A 20,509-nucleotide genomic window follows, 5' to 3' on the forward strand; every position below is an offset into this window, starting at 1 on the left:
GCTGTGACAAGGACTAAGGGAGACGCATCAAGGGCTCCCCAAGTGTGTCCCCTTGCTGTGCACGCTGCCCATGTGTGCTCCACAAGCCACTGCTCCAAGCCCAGAACCACGACCAGGCCCTGCTGATGTCAGTGGTGGGAGCGCCCCCCCCCCCAGGCCAAGTAGACAGCCCTCCTCACCTGCCACGGAACCCCCGGAACCCAGCAGTGTGGTAAAGAGAAGCGAGTGCACATTATCATTTTCTTGTGAACATTTTAATGCAAACAATATAGTGCTTTTGGATCCCAGACATTTGTAAAGAAAACAGTGCTGAATGGGATGAGGCTTCTAGGATGCATCTTTGTGGGACTAGTGCAGTTACAAGCCTCCAAGAAACAGGAATCCTTGTCAACTTCTCTTGACCGCTGAGGTTTATAGAGTCCAGAATTCGCCTTCTCAAGGAAAACAGAGTAAGGTCCTGGCTTCCTTATCCATCAAACACTGGAAGGAATCCCACCAGTAACAGTTTTCCGACTTCCTCCACAGGGAAGACGAACACTTTGAGCTAAACGTGGACGACTGCGCTTTCATATGACAGGCCTGTTGCAAAGCTCAACTACCAAGAAGGGTTGAGACACACTAGTCTGAGAAATGAGATTACAACAGGAGCCTGTGGATGACTGCTTGCTCAACAGTAAGGCCGACCTTTCATGTCTTATCAGAAACAAAGGGCACCGTATTTATTATAAGCCTGAACCATGGACAGAGCAGTGAGACACAAACACCATCTGACAGTGGCGAGCTCAAATTAATAGCCTGGTTGCGCAGTGGCAGGCTGAGCAGGCCCTCTGCACCTCTGGGCTGGACTGAGTCGCAGTCCCCCAGCAGTGCGGGTCTGTGTGAAGGGATGGGAACAGGTGTGCCCCGCAAAACCTCAACTGTAGCACCTAGAACTGTTTTGGGCGGCCCAAGAAAGTAGAGCTGCTCCAAATATTATATTTGAGTTCCTTGAGCTTCTCTTAAAAACTAAAGGGAGCCAGAAGGCCAGGTGCTGCTGGACCGGAACTTCTTCCCGGGCCTACCAGACTCCTCCTGAAGACCCCCCTGCAGCCGCACAGCTTAACTCTAGACTCAACCACTCAGATGCGTGCCAGTGATGGCAGGCGTTGTTTGTGAGTCGTTTAATTGTGTTAGTGTCTCTCAGCTCTATTGGAGGCTGCGGGGGCAGAGCCTGCAGCTCCTGGGGGAGGCTCCTTCCAAACAGCCCAGAGTCCCCAAAGCGGCTTCTTGTAGACACAAAGCAAACTACTAATTTCACAGGTTTAAGTGGCATTTGTCTCAATGCAGGATCCGCACTGAAGTCTGCATCACCAACACGCTGACGGCCTTGACTGTAGAACCATCGCCGAGTGCAAGGCTAGGCAAACCTGGGTTATTAGGCTCTTTGGTTAAATATCGCTCTATGCCCTTTCAGAGCACTGTGAGGGCGGAGAACGCTCTCGGCAGAAAGACTGAACATGTTTTGCTTTGTCAGAGCAAAGACCGAATTTACACTGCATGTGTACTGTTATAAATTTGTGTAATTAGGCGAGACTTATAAAAAGGGAGGGAGTCTGTCATTTGTTTTGAAAACCAGATCCCCCTGGGCCAGCCAGCGCTGCTGTCCTGGTAGACTGCTCGGCACCCGGCAGGACTCGGGTCAGCTCATCATGTCCAGGCTGCACGGTTCTGTGTGGCCATCGCAGCGCAGGGCCTCTGCCACATCTCTTCTGAAGACAGAGAGGTTCTGGGTGAACCTGCAGAGAGAAGCAGCAGTCAGAAGGAGGCTCCCTGTGCTGCTGGGCTCTGCCCAGCCACCCCCTGCCATCGCTGCTCCACCAGCAGCACCCACCACCTGATCCTGCTGGAAAACAAGGGCTGCCGCCAGACCCACTGACTGCTGGGCGGCGTGCATGCCTGTGGTCCTACTATTCAAAACATTTGTTAAAAACCCAACTCCATAGCGCGGCAGAGAATATAAAGAAAGGGACGAAAGTTTAGGTGCCAGGAGCTGGATGGAGCTTACACAGGAACGCATGTAATCACAAGTCTCTCCACAGGTAGGTGAGTACCCCCAGTTTACAGAAGGGAAACTGAAAGCGGTGGTTGAAAAAGAGGGGGCCCTGGGTTGACTGCCTGAGTTCAAACCCAGGCTCCCCCTCCTGCGAGCTGGGGGACCCTGGGTGAATGCCTGATGTCTCCTCTTGGTGCCCAGTATGAGAGCTACTTGGAGGGACTGTGGAGCTGAGGATTGATCGAGCTGGCTGAGGCAATGTCCCCAAGACCCCAACACAGCGGCAGGTCTGAGGAAAACTCCCTGCAAAGGCCTGTTCTCCTGAACCCAAGGGCTGCCCAATGCCACTCCAGAGCAGCTCAGGGCTGCTCCCAGTTCCTGGTCCAGGCGAAGGAGCCTCCCCAGAGGCACTCAGGCTCTCCTCCTTTCATCAGCTCTCTTGGTGCAGCGCAAGGTCGGGGGACCAGTCACACGTCCCACCTGACCTGGCCCTGTGTTACTGAGGCCAGGCTGGTGGCCACAGTGCACTGCTGGCGGATGACTGAGGACAGGCACTCCAAGGCCACAATCATGAAGGTGGCGCAGGCAGCTTTCCCCTGAACACACTCTCTTCCCCTCTCAAGGGCTGCTGTCCATGTCTTCCACCAGAGGGCCAGCCCCAGGACCACCTGGTGCCCACGGGCACGCCCCAGTCTGCACGCAGCAGCCCAGTCAAGGTTTGTGAACTAAACGAATGAACGAATGGGCACGTGCAGCCTCGGCGGTGGGTTCAGCTCCTCCTATTTAGATCTCACTGGCAAGGACAGGCAGAGGGAACCTACAACTGCCGCAGGTCACCTGCCCACGTTCCACTGTTACTACATCCTGCCACTTAAGCCCCAGAGTCGATGGTCATGGGCCCCATTTTACTGGCCTTTGCCAGACGGCCTACAGGGGCAGGGATCACATTTAACTGGGGTCTGCGGTCTGGCCTCGGGGCCTGTGCTTGTTCCAGCCCTAGGAAGCCTCCCCTCATCCTCCTGGCGGCTTTGAGCTCTCCTGTTCAACTTTCCAATTACAGTTATTTTTCTTCTCTCTCCTGTTGGGTTAGAAACTAAAGTCAAGGGCTGTTTTCATTCATCTCTGCATCTTTGTGTGATTCCTGGCACTTTGTTTGGAAGAAAGCAAACAGCAGTCACGTGCTCTGAAGGGAACTGAGCTGGCTCAGGGTCACCAGGTGTAACAGAAAACCCATGTCAACATGTGTGTTAAGTTAAGCACAGTGTCATGATTCTCAACAAGCCTGTCATCGGCCTCTCTGAGATGCCCTGCTGGACAGTGCTCACCTGTCTCTGTTCTTGATGGACAGGTTCTGCTCCACTCCTTCCATCAAGTTCCTGAAGCACTGGGCAAGGACTTCCTGCTTGGGGAGAGGCTGGCTGTTTATCAGACTTGCTCGAAGTTCACTGAAATGCTGTTGAAGACAGAAGCACGTCAGGGCTGTCACTCTGAGCTGTGTGGGAGGGCCAGGACCACTCGGATCCTTTCGGCCTGCTAAACTCAAGAGTTTTCGTCTGGGTCTGTATTAAAATCTAACCCTGAGAGCAAACCTCGGCACAGACACATTCCCAGATGGGGACAGCACTGTCCCTGCTCACAAAAATCTCTGTCTCTTGCTGGGGGGCTGGGGATGCGGCTCAGTGGCAGAGTGTCTGCCTGGCTTGGGAGGTCCTGGGTCAATTCCCAGCACTACAAAACAACGACAAACTCTGCTGGCCTAATTTTTCCATTGTCACTGCTCAGGCTGAGCCCTTGACCGCTCTGGGGAGACTGACCCAGGTCTTCCCCAGCTCATCTCCAGGCATCACAGAGGGGCTGAGAGGAAGGGCCCAGGCTGAGAGGAAGACCTTAGCCACAAGCACTTTGGGTGACATGGGTGACTGAAGGAAGGGCCAAGGGTCTCCCCTTAGGCCTTATTGTCCTCTGGCTACAGAGAATCACTGCTCCAACGCCTTGGGGCTGTGTTCCAAGTCTCTGTGCTTGTGCATTAGAATGGGTGTGCTCGGCTGAGGCAGGGGATTAGAGGCTTTGCTGAGCTCTAGGAGAGACTACTGGCACTAAGGAAAACAATCTGTCTAACCCTCTCACAAATATCTACCCAGCCCCTTCTTCTCTGTCCCGGGTCTGTGGGCTTTTATACAAACAGCTCGAAGGCCGAGCATAGCTCCTGATCATTGCAAAGGGCGTAATTTCAGCACAAAGACCACGTTTTGCCAGGCATGTGTTCACCCTCCCAAGCCCAAGCAGCATGGTATTTAATTTCCATCATACATTAAAACAGCTCACATCAGAAACACACATAATTAATATGTAGTCAGACTAATACTTAAATACTATATATCAGAGGCATCACACTCAAACCACAATGCCTTCCTGAACAAGATCGGGAATGCACAAAACTACTTATTTTTCCCTCTTATAATGATGCAGTGACTCACACCAAATAGAAAATTATTAGTTTTTCATCCCAAACCATGAAATATTGCCTCCATCAGTAAAGTATAATATTGTGATGTCATAAGCTTTTTCTAAACACTGAATTTGCCCTTATTCCCTCTCAATCATTTTAAAAGAACTGCTCTCTTTTATAGAGCTTGGATTTAAATCACAATAACACTGAGGGAAGATGAATGACAGTGCTATTGAATGTGGCTAAAATTGGCTGCTTCAGCACAGGTGAATGATGGGACAGCTCTGCTCTTTTTGATATATTTTCTTCTTCTATTAGTTTCCTTCCAAGGCTGGGATTTTAGTTTGAATTTTAATGTATGCGGCTGCCTCTAATCTCCTGCTCCTTTCCCCAGTACTGTCTTATTGTATGGACAATTCATTCTCCCAAGCAGTAATGTACTGTTCCCACTGACTGCGGGGAGCAGGCGGGTTCAGGAGGAAGCTGGAGTGGCAGGAGGTGGCCCAGGGAGGCCGTGCGCTTCAGAGCTGCAGACTGCGTTCCCTTACCAAGGGCGCGGGCTCTATGAACACATCTCTGCTGCCACCACCCAGGGCACTGGGATCCTAAGCATAAAAGAGGGCCCAGGCCCAGGAGGCAAAGGGGCTGATGCTCAGATTTCCCCTGTGATGAGAGAGGAAGGGGAGGGGACCCGAAGCACTCCTGAGCAAACCATCCACCTCACTCACAGGGTGCCTCTGTTCAACTGAAGACCCAAGGCCTCTGGGGAAGGCCCTCCTGGGGGCAGAGGCCTTGATATGAGCTGTCAAGGTCCTAGCACACTCAGATGGCTCTGCTCCTGCCCTTACTGACATAGCTAAGCCTGGAGGATGGCTTTCCTCTCCTCCCAGGGACTACCCCCAACCCCCATGGACCTCCTGTAGCCACACTCACCTTCTCATTGAGCAGGATAAGCCCCAGGAGAGGCCTGGATACCGACCACTGATTCCGACAGTCTTCAAAGACAATGGTGTTCATGAGGACAGACATCATCTACAAGACAGAGTCCCACAGAGATTGGCCCAGAGCCCCCCTGAACCCTAGGCCTTTAATGTACTCCATCTTGCTAGAGCCAGGAGGCTCTTCCTGGCCAGACAGCTTTGACTCCAGGTGCCTAGGAGGCTGCCTGTAGGAACTCTTGGCAAAACCCCTGCCTGTGAGCAAGTCTCCACCACCAAAAGCTTACTGAGGGCCTTCTGGGAGGGCAGAAATCAAGCCACGGAGCCAAGAGGGTTAGTCTGTGCTTCTCAACCCTGATACACAGGCCTAGCTCACCTCTCATTTCACTTAACAGGTCATGTTATGGAGGGGTGATGTTTTTCCATAGCTCCTCTCGGGGACAGAAGAATGGGACACATTCCATCTGACCTTGGAATGTCATGTTTCCTGCTGGCTCAGCTTGCTAACGCTTCTTAACCCTTCTTCCTTCGGGGTTCTCCACTCTCCATTTTCTCCTACACACACACACACACACACACACACACACACACTTATCCATTCTCTTCTATGCAAAGTCTGAGAGACACGCGGGAGGTGGAGAGAAGAATGGTGTCTCCACAACCCCTGAACCCAAGGGGCGACCCTCATGGGGAAGGCTGCCCAGATAGACAACAGGAACCAGGCGGAGCAAAGTGCTGTGGCCCGTGGAGGGAGGCTGCCTCTGTCCTTGAGAAGTCAGGGGCCTCCAGGGTGGAGGCAGCCTTTAAGGAGGTCATCAACAATGTGTTTAAGCACAGAGAGAGAAGTAGAAAGCAGGAGCACTGGACTGAGCACAATGGCTTCTGTGATGGCGAGGGATTCGTGTGCCAGGAGGAGGAGAGGCAAGCAGAAGTGAGACCCGGGGTCAGGCTGGAAGACCACGTAGAGGAGCTGAACTTCACCCAGATCTGTGGGTAAGAAAGGTCCCCCTGCAGATGTGCAAAACATGCTCTGAGAGGTGACCCTGCAGAGGAGCCCGGGGAGGCTGCTGGGATAGTCCGGGCATCACGTAGAGCTGACCACAGTCCTTGCTTCTCCAGCTCCGTCTCCCCTGGGCCCTTCTGCTCCCACAGCTCTAGATCTCTTTTTCCCAAAGGGGTAGGGAAAGTGGCAATTAGGTGGCAAGGCAACCACATATGGGCTTTGGTGACTTGGCTTCCTTTGAAACACTGGCTTCTGACTTCTGGAACTTTCTGCAATTCGATCTTCTCTGTGATCTTGTGTCTCAGCATCATTAACTCTGAAGAGGGAAGCAGTGATCCAGCACAAGGAGGCTGAGGATCAAGAGGCAGTTGGGATAAGATGTAACACGAGGAGTGAGCAGCACTGTCCATAGCCCAGGAATGTCTCTGAAGCCCTCGGCGGCGCCAGCCACAACACACCACCACTGTCGTTAGGCGGGCTGCACGTGCCGCTGCCACTCCAGTCTGCTGTGTGTCCAGTCTCCTGGAGAGAGGCTGGGGCCCGAGCCCGCACGCCCATCAGGATTTGCAGATGCCATGTTTCCGTGCACAGCTAACAACCACCCAGTCACAGAACCACAAATTAAATTGACAAGCAAAACTAACAGATCCGTGGAGACAGTCTAAAATATTATGGGCTTCACAATCTGAAGGCAGAATGGATATTTTAATGGAGAAGATTAAAGTTGGAGGCACCAAATTCCTCCAGTAACTGACAAAGCATCCTGAAGCAATGTGCCAATTACTTTATATGGGCCTCTGGTGGATTCATTTGTCTGAATGCATGTATTTATGTCTGTAATAAGTAAGGGGATGTTTGAATAAAATACTTTTCTAAAAATAAAGTTGGCTAAAATGGATGATTTTTTCCCTTTTTTTTACTTTTCTGGAAATATGTAAAGTAGCAAGCAATCTGCGTGAATGGCATTGACGTGGCAGCCCTTTCCAGAATTATTTTTCTAATAATTCTCAAGTCAAGTTACGGGGGAAAACTCCTTTGGAATCTGGGTTCTCTGATTTCCCCCCACATGGAAGAACTCTGCATGTGGAAGGGCCCTCTGCGGTGCTGCGCAGTCCCCATGGGAGTCCTCTGTGGCTAAGGACATGACGGAGGGGACACGGAATGGAGAGCTCTCTGGGCAACTCCGCACCTGCCCACCCCACCCCAGGCCCCTCAATCTCAAGCACAGGAAGGGCCACAAGAGCTGGAGTGACATTTCCCAACTTCTGAAGGTATGGCTGGGATGGTCACTTCAGGTCTGCCCAGCCCTGGCAACGTTTCCTGGGGCCTCTGTTCAAACCGCACGCCTTACCCGCTGCTGTTATCCTAGGCAGCAGCTTGGCCAAAGCGAGGGCACCGGTGAGGGAAGGGGAGCTGTGTGGCTTGGTCTGCTCAAGAAAACCACTCTGCGCACACCTGGGGAGCCTTTTTATCCTCCTCCTTTGTCCTCAGGGGCTCTGGCAGGAGTCTGCAGGAAACTTCTCCATGAACAGAGACCAACATGATGTGGCATGCACGGCTTTGCATCAGTCAGAATTCAGCCCAAGTATGGCTCTGCCATGTTGCACATGACACGTGGCATTGGGAGAGTTTCTGAGTTTTTATATCCTTACATATAAAACAAGGACTCTGACAACATCTTTGAAGGCTGCTCTGAGCACTGACTTCCTTTCTTATCTAGTCAGCATTTTTCAATGAGCCTGTCACAGAGTAGGCATTCTACATGACTCTCCCTTACTGCAACTGCAGCTACCCCTCCGGCCTCGTCCACTGGGATCTGTGGCTCCTGTCTTGGTTAGGGGTAGATCCACGGGATTTCGGCCTCCTCACAATGAGCCAGCCTCACTGTGAACTGCAGGTAGCAGTCTAGAAAGCATCCCTATTTGCCTATGTAACAGTGTGGATTCTGAATGACAGTGACTCTCTTCTTTAAACCTGTAATCATCTACAAAGCAATGTTCTGTATACACCTGCTCCACCCCCAACTCCTCTCTGGCTCGACCCTAGTGAGCCAGAAGGCAGGGGCAAAAGCCACTGGGTGGACTTCCCTGCCCGAACCCACCAGGCCACACTTTGTCCACAGCAAGAGTGACGAAATGTTCTCCCTTCCAATGTGTCCTGCTCCCTCTCCTGCTGAGACAGAATAAGCGAAGCTGTGCTTTGAACAAGCTGTGAAGTTGACTTTACTGCCACAGCATGTACTTTCCTCAGGAAGGCGATGCTCATGGGGCCTAGGGAAGGATGGCTGCGGAGAAGTGAGCAGAGGCAGGGGGAGCAGAAGAGAATAGAGAAAGTGGCCTCGAGCACATGCTGGGGGATGGCTGCCCAGGGGCAGAGACCAGTGGCTGGGACACCAGGACTTTCTCACTGCATCCCTAGTGCCTAATCTGGCATCTGGCACACATCAGAGGCTTAAGAATAGCTAGCTACTAAATGAAATGGTGAATACATAAAGGGACAAATGAAAGAATGAGAAAGGACGAACGACTTATCAAGCTAAGGCATGAACAGCTGAAGAGCCCGCCTGGGCACTGCGGAAGATGGAGACGCTCTGGCCTCCATCTGGGATTGGAACTGGAAACGGTGAAATGTCTGAACAGGTACGCTGCTCATTTCTGAGACTCGTGCTTTGTGTGCAGAGGCTGAAAACTCTTCTGAGCCATGTCGTCCCTAGAGCAAGCAGCTCCCAGGGAGAGAGTTTCTGTTGGGGCTTTCAGGTCACCAAGGCCAAAAGCTGAGTACGGCCACCTTCTCTAAGGACAAGACTTCCGTAAGAGTCAGCTGTGCCTGAAGAGTTTTTGACCCTCTACTGATCATGAAAGCTGTCCTCTGTGGAGTCTGAGCACTGACTTCCTTTCTATCTAGTCAGCATTTGTGGGGTGTTGGGCGCTGTTGCTAGTCTTTCACTCACCCTGGGAAGGAAGCACCATCTCCCCCTTCACAGACAAGGGTCCGAAGGCTCCTGCAGGAGTAGCTTGCTCAGGCAGCTGTAGCTACCAGAATGTGGGTCCCTCACACTCGTCTGCTGCCTGCCACCTCAGTGGTGAGACCAGTGGTGATGGAGGCCCACCGTCTCTGGGGGTAATGATGCTGTGGGATGAAGGCTCCTTCCTGGACACGGTTACTCTTCCACTTTCACGGACATGTGGCCAGGTGGACCTCCTCTACACAGCCACTGCGCCACCTGCCAATGAGCCAGGCAGCCGCTGCAATTCCTGCGATTAGAATCCAGGGCCATGGCTGCTGGAGAGCTCTCAGCAGACCTTCCTGCCTCCCACCTAAAGCTGTTACAAATTTGGTTAACGTATTTTCAGACTCTCCAGGTAAAGAGCAGTAGACTTAAATTAATAGACTGTCTCTGGAAAATGGTTCATTGAACATCTTTATAAAAATAATGATTTCCCTCCCACCAATGGTACCACATACGCAGCAATTTAACACCACAGAAAACATCGGTAAGTTAAGCTAATTTCTTCTGAGCTATACACTCCCTATAAAGTGAACACTGCCCATTATTAATTTTCAAGCTGAATAATGTGACTAAATATATTCCGTAAAGTTGGAAAAAATAGGTGAGACAATCACAACTCCTCTTTTCTGCTTTCCATCTGTACCATACAGACAACACTGAGCCTGAAGGGGCGATGTCAACACGGTCCTACAGGGGATGAGTCTCAGTGTGCGACGGATGCTCCAGCTCTCCCCACCCCTGCCCAGACTCAGTGCTTAGAGCTGCTTCATGTTTTGTTGTATTAAAAATTTCTTGCCTGTTGATCAGAGAAATGGAAAATGGGACTGGAAAATGGCCAGAGTAATCTGCTTTGTCCAAAGGGCGGAGAAAGAGGCTCCGGTTTAGGTAGAGGAAAGACAGACCAAAGAAAAGGTGAAAGATCAAATTAAAAGCCTTCTGTGGCTAGACCTTGGGTGAGTGGGAGGCAGAATAGACAGGAGGACCAGGGCCATGCCAGGGGAGGTACGCGTTGCAGATGAGGCCCTTCCATCTGAAATCCCGTGCAGTGACCACATTCTGTGCCTCTGTCCAAGAGAGACTGTCCTTGCTTTTGAGGCAATGAAGTGGTGGTGTTTTAAGCACAGCCAGTAAGAAGGGAATCAACTCTCAGAGCTGCTTCTGTCTCAGGAATCCTCTGACCCCCTTGGAGGCCAGTGACGGTGGCTCTGACAGCAGTGCCACACAACACAGTGGCCTGGGCGGTGCAGCAGGACCTGGAGAGACAGAGGACTGCCCCCATCTCCACAGCACTTTCCCCAGAGCTCTATGCTGGGGTTGGAAGTTGGGGACTGGGTGAGTCTGATGCTACCGTAGAGGAGAAGCTCCCAGGTCCAGTGCTGCAGAAGTCAGGAAGTTTCTGTCATTACCAAGCTGCTCCCAAGGCCTTGTGCACAGCTGATATTGAAATGTGATCCCGCTCAAATTAGATACCAGTCATCTTTGGGGAAAAGGAATCAATTGTTCTCTTCGTTTGCTGTCTACCTGGGTGATGTTAGTGGAATGCTATAAAGAATGAATGTTATGGACAAATACCACATATTTAGTTATGTTTTCCTGCCTGGATTAACTAGGCTCCACCATCTAAGTTACATCAGATTTTAAAATATCGGTACATATTAAGCACGTTCCCACATGTTCACAGTGTCTGCGCAGCCTCCGAGTAGAAGTATTTAGCATTTTAAATGAAAAAGAAATGCAAGATGAGGTGAGCCTCTCTTTTTAAAGAAACATGGCTGCTGTCAGTCCATCCTCCTCTCCCCTGGAATCACTTGGGGGCCCTGCCTGCATGGCTCTAATGTGAGAATCGAGGGCTGCTCCCTCCCAGGTGCCCTGGCCTGGTATGCAGGGGCCTGGGCCTGCCTGTGTCCACGTCTGCACCAGCTACACCCTGCCACCTCCTCCTTCCTCTGAGTGATAAATTGCCCCTTCCACTCAATATAAAATCTAAGGAAAAACACAACCCAGTTTTGCTGTTCTTTCAGTTTTCTCCATTATCAACTTTACCCCTAGTTCTCAAAACATTCATTTTAATCATGGTTTATTGAGGAAAGAATTACCTGCCAGTCTCCCAGCTTGTAAGAAAGAAGATAAAGTTAGAATGGAACTTCAGGATTAATTAATTGAGAGGACTCTGTGTAACGTGCCTATTCTGAATGTTACAGCACATCACGATGAAAACAGTTTTATTTTCTAGGGGTGAGATAAATTATAATAAATAATTCATTTCAGTGGCAGAGATGTACTGCAGAGCAGAGCAACAAAACTGACTGCACCACACTGTGAGCTTCGTTCTTGAATCTTCATTATCCATTTGAAACTTTTTACGAGTGGTAAATCATATTTCAAGTGGCTGCAGATCTCATAAAGCAGCTTGCTGCATTAAAATAAACCAGAAAACCTGGGACTGGAAGGCTACAGGGTTTGCCACTCAGCACTCTTTGGGAAACTCTTTCTCACTCCTAGTTTGCCAACATCAAACAGAAAACTTTTCATTTTGATGTCAAAATTAAGCATGATTTGTCCAAAATGCCCTCCAAATTTCCTTTGGGTAGGAATGTTGACGAAACCTCTATGTTGTGGAATGGCTTTCTACTCCAAGACTGTTTTTTCCTAATTTTTATTCAAGTGATGCTGTACTGCCTAAACGACAGAGTCACATTCTAGAACCTTCAGCCTCAGAGGGTTTCTGAACTAGCAGATGTGTGCAAGCTTGAGAGAGACCAGCACAAGTACCAGTGTTATGTCTAAAAGGACCAGTCTGTGCACAGAAGAGGTGACAGTTGAGTCTTAAAAAGGTACACAAAAACCAGGTGTGGTGGTGCATGCCTATTCTCCTAGAGACTTGGGAAGCTGAGGCAAGAGGATCACAAGTTTGAGGCCAGCCTCAACAACTTAGGGGGACCCTATCTTAAAGTAAGAATGATAATAAAAGGTTGGGGATAGATACAGCTTAGTGTTAGAGAGCCCCTGGGTTTAATCTCCAGTCCAAAAAAACCAAACCAAAACCAAACCAAACAAAAACACCCCAAGGCATATAGCCTTACACAGGAAGGAGGATATATTAGGAAGAGGAAGTAAAATGAGAAAAGGCCCAGGAGACCCAGACATGTTTAAGGAATGAATAACCCCCGAACAGGAGGCTTTGGAGCAGCAGAGAATAGAGTGAAGGGTGAAGGGAGAAGACTGGGCAGGTCCAGGCTATGAACGGGCTTGTATGCCACGGGTCTGAGAAGGACACCCAGAGCAGCAGCCTTCAAAGGATTTTTAAGGGTCAGGTGGGATGATGAGGTCTGCCATTTAGAAAACGAGGCATTGATGAGGTTCTGGAGAATGTGACTCCAGGTCAGCCCTGGAGCCCGCCAGATACCACAGCCACAGTTCAGTGGGCAAGGGATGAGGACCAGCCGGATCCTTGAGGATACACCCTGTCTTCCCCTCAGTGAACTCCTTCTAAGACAGACAATGACACTGCAGCTGCGACAGATCTGGAATGTCAAGAGTGCCCAGTGAGAGGAGGGCCTCAGAAATGCCACCCACAGTGGAGGGTCCCATTGCTCAGTGGTCCAACAGGCAATAGGTCAACTGTGGGATCACCTGGCAAAGGAAGGGAGCCGCTCAGGGCACGTGCGCAGACCCTGACAGCGCTGGCCACGCCCACAGACACTAATGATGGGGAAGCTCGGACTGCGGCCATCCACGTTGAGGCTGCAGTGGCCAACATCCAGGAGTCCCATCCACCCCAGACCACATGCAGGCGGGCCCCTCCTGCACAAAGACACCATCCCCAGGGAGGAGGGTCCACGCCTCACTGCTTCTGTCACATCATTTCCCCTGACTTCCTGAAGGGACGCGGGTAAATGGACCTAAAAATATTCATCAGCCACCAGTGGAGGATTCTTTTACTTATATTCAAAATGTTTTTGTGGAGAGAAAAGAAGTATTTTTGTCGACAATTCATTGGGCCCCTCAAAAGCATTTTCCACTAAAGTGTTTACATTTAAACCACAGGGGAGGGCACGTTGCCATCCAGGCTGGAGGGCTCCTATTTAGAGTTGTCTAAATGGCCACAAAAGTGCTGGCCAAGAGGCTGGGAAGATGATTCAAAGAAGCTACTTAGACGTGGAAGTTCTTTTCCCTTAATAAATATGTTTGGGGCCCAAGGAATGAAGCAGACCGAGAGTGCAGGAGTAGATCCTTGCTCCTGCAGGTATTCAGACACACACTGTGTGCTTTAGACAGGCTCCGTGTCAGACCCTGGTGACATACAGGTGATGGGGCCTCAGTGCCATCCCTGGGAGCCAAAGTACAGAAACAATGACAGGACAGTGTCATAAGTTCCATAAACAGAGGCCAGTGGGGCAGGGGCAGGCAGGGAAGGCTTTGCAGAGAGGGAGACGTGATCTGCTGTGGAGAACAGGCGAAGTCTGACAGGTGGTCAGGTGGAAGCAGGGCAGGTGAGTGAAAGGTCTGGCAATGGACGGGGAAGGCTGAGCAGCCCTGTGCCCTGGAGAGGGTGTGGGAGTGCTGCTGGGAGCCAAGGCCACTGAGCTGGGCGGCTGGCCCCTGAGCTAGAGAACCAGGTTTTATCCTGCAGGAAGTGAGGTCACGGAAATGTGCCAGTTTTTCTGGCAGTGAGGCAGTGCTGGGCTGCGGTCTGACTGTCCCTGAGGTCTAGGCCATCTGAGTTCTCCCCAGAAGCAGCACACCATGTGCCTGGCTCCTGCTCCTGCCGTGCTGGCCCTGTGGCCCATACCTTGAGGAATTGCAATGCCACTGTTCCCCATGGCCTACAGCACAGCTTCAGTGTCCCCCGTCAGAAATGGTTCTCCTTGTCAGGAAGCTTTTTATTGATGTTCAGCCTCTGCTTTCCCTTTCTTAATATTCTCCCATTATGCCAATATGCCACCGTGCCCTGCTAAGTAATTCCCTTTCCTCCTTGGCATGTACATCTTCCAAGTATTTATAGACTTATCCAGTGCCCCATTTAGTTGTCACTTAGGCAAGCTATACATATTTAGCTTCTTTAATCTGGCCCCATAAGCCAGCCCTTCCATTCTCCTAAATCACTTGAGGTACTTTCCTCCAGATGCCTGTCAATTTGTTTCCGGCCTCTGTCTAATGCACGGGCTGAGGAAATGACAGGGTGCACAGGGGGAAGGGCGGGCTCCCTCTTGGGATGAGTCCTTCAGTTACTTAGGTGGGACTTTTCTAGTTGCCATACTGGGCTGGGCCTCTGGGGACCATGAATCTCTTGTTATCCAAAAGGTCACCTCTCCTGTGCACATCTCAAGTCCGCCTTATCAACTGCCAGCTCCTCTCAGGTGTCAGGTGCACACTCGCGACACGCACCATGGAGCACCTGCCTGTACTGGGAACGCTCCCTTTCCCCCTTCTTTCCCCCTACTTTTCATTTCTCAGGCTTATTCACCGCTCAAAGAATCACTGCCCTCCTACCCTGTGTCCAGCCCCACTGGGACAGAGGGGAACAGAAGGTGGCCCTGGCCTCAGGGAGCTGGCGGAGCCTGGGTAGACACTGCCCTCTCCCTGCCACCCACCAGCTCGCTTCCTTGCAGACTGCAGGGTCGCAGAGAAAGCATCCCGAAAGCACTTATCTCTAATGGATGCTCTCGGTGCCCTGAGTGCACTTCTCTGTTCCATATAAAGTGAGATGCCACGCTAAGTGCGGCGTCCAAAGAGCTCTGGCTAGGCCCTCCTTCCTGGTGGCTTGCCTTGGGGCCCAAGAGATTCTTCTCCAGGCACTTTCCATCCTTGGTAGTTTACTGGATGCTGTCCCTTCACAGGACCTTCATCAAGTATGCATGGACCAGAATGTTTTCCTTCTCCACGGTACCACTCCCTGTCCACCCAGGGAGCGACGGACAGGGGAGAGAGCACACAGGGAGGCTCAATCACAGTCCTGGGGAATCTGGGCAGGAGCCCACAGCAGCAGACAGCTCAGCCGTCTGACTGGGCCAGTTCCATGGAGCCCATGGACTCCACGACTGCCATGGTAAGCTTCAAAGAGGTGAAGTAATGAGTCCAAAGACACAGTCAGAAATGGCCTGACTGGAATTCAGTCTGCATGCTAGATGCAGAACCCATCTGCTCTGACCACTGTGAAACCAAGCTCTCGACACACACAGAGCATTTCCATTAAAACCTTTGGAGAGGGCTGGGGATGTGGCTCAAGTGGTAGCGTGCTCGCTTGGCATGCGTGAGGCTTGGGTTCGATCCTCAGCACCACATTCAAAAACAGAGATGTTGTGTCCGCCAAAAACCCTTTGGAGGGAGGACTGAACTTCAGCAGTCTGAGAGCACTCAGTTGCTCTTCTCCTCAGCATGACACACACACAGAACAAACAAGCAAGAATTCTGGGGTGCAAAGCACAAGGCAGCTTAACTCACGAGAGGTTCAGAGAACTGCGTTCTACCCTGTTCTTCACATCAGATCACACCAAAGAGGTCCTTCTTGCACGCCCCTAACCCACGGCCCCTCTGTGGCGACTGCACGCTTAACTTTCTAAGAGCTGAGAGAGAAATGAATGTGAAGGTCAGATTCTCATCTCCGGCATAAAAATATACTTTGGGAATCACATGATTTGCTCTGCAGGTTATCTGAAAAACCAGTCATAACTGCAAAATGAACAAACTATGCCATCATGAAGCCAATCCTCACATTATACTGTGCCCTTCCTTCAAAACCTCAAGGGCTTCTCTTAGCATTCATAATGCCAGTAAGAGATATGAAGGCAGGAGAAATCTTGCCATTTACGGTCCTGCTGTCTCCCTTGATGGGGTGAAGGGGTAGGAAAAAATGCCAGGAGCAGGGGTAGGGTGGCCCAGGGAGCTTGGTGTGGTGAACACTGTGAGCCTAGAGACAGAGTCCTTGGTGATAATGTCAATGAGTCTGCTTTTTGTCACTGTGAGGAGATACCCAAGGCAAGCCATGTGTGGGGAAAACAGGTTTCATTTAGCTTACAGTTTTGGGTATCTGAAGTCTAAGATCAGAACGGTGGGTGACATTATTATGGCGGGAATGCACACAGAGGAAGGAGCACACTTGAGTCAGGAGCAGGCAGCAGGGGAACCAGGACTGCTCCTTTGTAACAATCTCTCTGCAAACTGCATCTTGCCCCCAGCAGCCACAGAAGCTCCACTAGGCCCCACCTCCCAACATCCACCCTGGAGACCTTTGTGGAGACACAGACCACAGCCCTAGGCACCACTCTTTAGTGGCCGTGAGACTTTGGGCAAGTTATTTCCCCCTTGAGCCTGCACAGTGCTCCCATGCACTTAGGGCCGATGGACCTAGAGTCTCGAGTTCAGAAACCCCATGTTGACCTTATCTGTCCATCAGGCTGCTAGAGATCTGGAAGAGGTATTAGACACGAAGGCCTCCTGTGAATGGGAAGAATCACCAGGTTTACCTCCTTCTTGCATGCCAGACATATGCAGAAGGACTAAGTGAGACAAAAGTCACTCTGGGGTCAAGACTGGAGCCACTCTGCACACACCCCAGGCCATGGTGTGAACAGAGAATGCTTGTCACAGAAAAAAACCTCAGCAAAGGCTGAACACGTGGGTGGGGCCACAGCAGCAGCCATGACTTTCAAAGTCAAGTCACCTTGTGAAGAAGTCTAGGGCTGCAACTCTTCTGGAGGGGACACTTTTCACATATAGGTACAAAAGTGGGCATTTTCCTTTCGAGAAAAAGAAAAAAAGGTAAAGTAAAAAAGAAAAGGTGCCTGCTTCTCACTTCACAAGTGAAGGCTCGTTTTGCGTGTGACTGAGTGACTCTCTCTCCCTGGCTCACTCTGTTCACGCTCCCTTGAGCATCTACACTGTGAGCAGGAGACATCTCCAAGCCCTGGGTTTTGATATCAGGGTGGCCTTTGAACCCACGGCCAGGCATGCCTCTCAAGGGCTCAGAAGTGCAGCTGTGGCAGCCGCAGTCGTTCTAGTCTCTCCCCTGGGCTGTCCTCTCAGCAAGGTGGTTCTTTCTTCTCCCCTTGCAGACCAGCTGCCTCTGAGCGTATGGTAGGGAACGGCTGCCCCATGGCTCATGAGTTCTCAACTGAAGTGAGGACCATGGGATGATGAGCACCTAAGTGCCAGCTGCTAAATCTCGGGAGAAAGGACGGAGGATGTGACTCAGTGGTGGAGAGCTTGTCTAGCATGTGTGAGGCCCTGGGCTCCATCCCTGGCACCAAAGAGAGGGAGGAATCATTGATGAAGGGCTCTCCTCAGGGCTTGGTCAAGTCTTGCTCCTCAGAGAAAGGAGCCCAAGGCTCAGTGAGGGATCTGTGAATCACGCTTCCTCCTGCCACTCTCCCACCCCAAGCAGCCCTACTCTCACGCCATCTAGTAGAATGGCACAGAGGGGACATAAAACCCCAGGTTCTGCTGCTTATTGGCTGTATGTGCTGACGGAGTTACCTGACTTCTCAGAGCCTTAATTATAATATTTCGATTATAAAATAGACAAAAATACCTCTCAAAGTTGAGAACCTTGACTACAAATGTGCGCATGCACCCGGCACCCAGCACCCAGCACCGCGGAGCTGGCTCACGTAGTACTCTCCTTCCTTCTCCGCATTGGGCGCCACCACCTTCTTCCTTCTGTGCTGCCTTTCGGGTCCAGGAACAAAGGCTGCGCAGGGTGGCGTGAAGTCTTGATCTTAAGGAAGGTGCCAAGAGGGCTGCCTGCTTTCCAGGGGAGGCTCCTAACCTGATCTGTGGGACACCCCGACTGGGGAGTCCGGGTGAGGTGGGTGGGAGGCAGGACATGATCCTGTCCTATACCTCCTTCTCGGGGTAGAAAGACTGCACCTGGGTCAAAACCTGGGCGTGCAACTGAAACCCCAGATGACCTGATCGTGGATTTTGGATAAATGTCGCTGCCCGTGCCACAGCAGCACAAAAGTGCAGATGTCAGGGTTGGGGTTGTGGCTCAGCGGTACAGTGCTCGCCTAGCACATTTGAGGCCCTGGGTTCGATCCTCAGCATTGCATAAAAATAAATAAACAAAAGTACAGATGTCTTCTCTAGTGCTTTCTTTCTCTGAGAAACAACACCACCACGATGACGATAAAAACCATCGGAACTCACTGTCCCCGTATGTCGGCGGGTAGACAGAAGTCTCCCTTCCAAATAGCCTGCTGAACCTTTGCAGAGGTGGTATCAGAATTTCATCATGGAAAATTCCTAAAGCAATGTTTCGGGTGCAGAGGTTTTTAAAAAGGACACATCTACTGGACTCCTTTTAGTCTTGCTTTATGATGACAACCACTTATGTTGGTGAAGAGCGGAGAATCATCCTGCTTGCTGTGGCCACATGGGTGACAGGCTCTGAGAGCCCTGCCTTTCCCGCTTAGGAAACATTCTCTACCTGCTCTGCACGCCTGTGAGGAGAAGGCAGGGCCATTGTTCCCTTTTTACAACTCCTTGGCTATTCTGAGAACGTTTGCTCTAGACTAACAGCAAACTGACTGTGCTAAACTGTAGATAAAAGAACGATGACAGATTGCAGTCACTTTAATTCATAAAGAAAACATTTGGAGCCCCCGGGAACACCAAAGCTAGCCACTGGCACCCAGTGATTTCATGCCAAGTCCAAACTCCGTCATATTTTTTAGTTTAAAGACAAAGGCTAATGGATACGTGACTTATTTATTCCAAATTCTACTTTATGAGGAGCTGTTTTTTTAAGTGCATTGGAAAACATTATAATTCCCCTATTCTATAAACACACAAATATAATTGTAAAATGACATCATTCTGTTTTCATTTAATTACCCCTGAAATGCTTTCTATTTAATATTCATTACTCAAAAGCTAATTTAAAAGAGAAAGAGATGCGACTTATTCAAAAAGATGTACTGTCATTCACAGCAATAGTTATCTAATATACAGAAGTTAATAAAGCAGATTAATCTACAAGTCCCTTTAAGCCATTCTTGAGTTTTGAACAACTGCCTCTTTGACCTTTCACCTTCATGCTGTGCACCAGTAGCAGGTGCCAGCTGTACAGAAATTATGGCTGCCGCGTTTGGACGCAAAATCTTTTCTTACTTTGCTTCTGACCAGCAGCTGACCCTGTAGGAGTGATTGTTTCTGGTGGCGGCCTAAAGGCTACATAAACCAGTAGCAGATCAACAAAAGGCTACATACACCAGCTGCCTTGCCTAAGGGTACCATCCTGGGCTGACACCTCCACTCCTTCTCCAGCGTCCCAAATTGCTCCTTGTTTGTTTCTAAACATGCGTTTCATCCTTGTTGTGTAAGGGGCGAGGGTAGGAGAAAACCCCCCAAAACAACAACAAAAAACCCCTCCCTTCCCTCGAACTTGACTTTTGAGTATTCCATGTCAAACTGTGCCATTATAATGCTAATCTAGGCCTGATTTAGCAACTTTAATAAGAGGCTAAACCCTCTTGTAATTAGATAATAAAATTTTATTATGTATTTTAATATTAAAAGTCTTAAAATCAAACTCTTCAAATCATACAGTGGTACAAAAACTAAGGTACTTAAATATCATGGCCCCAGAAAATGGAAACCTGAAAAAGCACATCAAGGCTAATTTCTTATCTCAGAAATGTAAACATGGAATTCCTATGTGGTGCAGTGAAAGCTCCACACTCTTAATTATGTGCAGGGAAGAATGAATCTATTCAAGTATGAAGCACACTGTACCATTTCCAGCAACAGCCTGAGATGGCTTTGACAGTTATTTCTTGGATACAAATTACACAAGTATAAAAACAATCCCCATAATGATTAAATGCAGTTATGTACATAAGAGAATACCAGTGCAAATGGTAACATATTTAAATGGTTTTCCTTCATTAAAAAAATTATATATGATATTAAACCATCAATCACTGCTGAGGCACAGGAGTTTAAATGTATTGTCACTGGCTGAAATAAATGACTTGGAGACTGGATTCTGGCTCACTCAATATGGTGTCTCTGCTGTTGCCTAGCCACCCAACTCTCTGCTGGCTTGGGCTACATCTGGTGGATCCCACCCCTTTCA

General features: G+C 50.1%; 1 protein-coding gene across 3 annotated transcripts in view; it reads right to left on the bottom strand.

The window, feature by feature from the left end:
- Window positions 1-238: 238 nt before the first annotated feature.
- Ranbp17 (RAN binding protein 17) overlaps window positions 239-20,509 on the bottom strand; it is a 289,845-nt gene continuing 269,574 nt past the window's right edge. For all 3 annotated transcript variants that reach the window (XM_048815568.1, XM_048815574.1, XM_048815581.1), the window contains 3 exons: window positions 5,415-5,513; window positions 3,358-3,485; window positions 239-1,775 (listed from right to left, as the gene is read on the bottom strand). In XM_048815568.1, the coding sequence (XP_048671525.1) occupies window positions 1,679-1,775; window positions 3,358-3,485; window positions 5,415-5,513 (324 nt within the window). In that variant the 3' untranslated portion in view covers window positions 239-1,678. The remainder of the gene's footprint in view (window positions 1,776-3,357; window positions 3,486-5,414; window positions 5,514-20,509) is intronic.

Source organism: Marmota marmota, unplaced genomic scaffold (genome assembly GCF_001458135.2).
Source record: "Marmota marmota marmota unplaced genomic scaffold, marMar, whole genome shotgun sequence".
Classification (NCBI taxonomy): domain Eukaryota; kingdom Metazoa; phylum Chordata; class Mammalia; order Rodentia; family Sciuridae; genus Marmota; species Marmota marmota.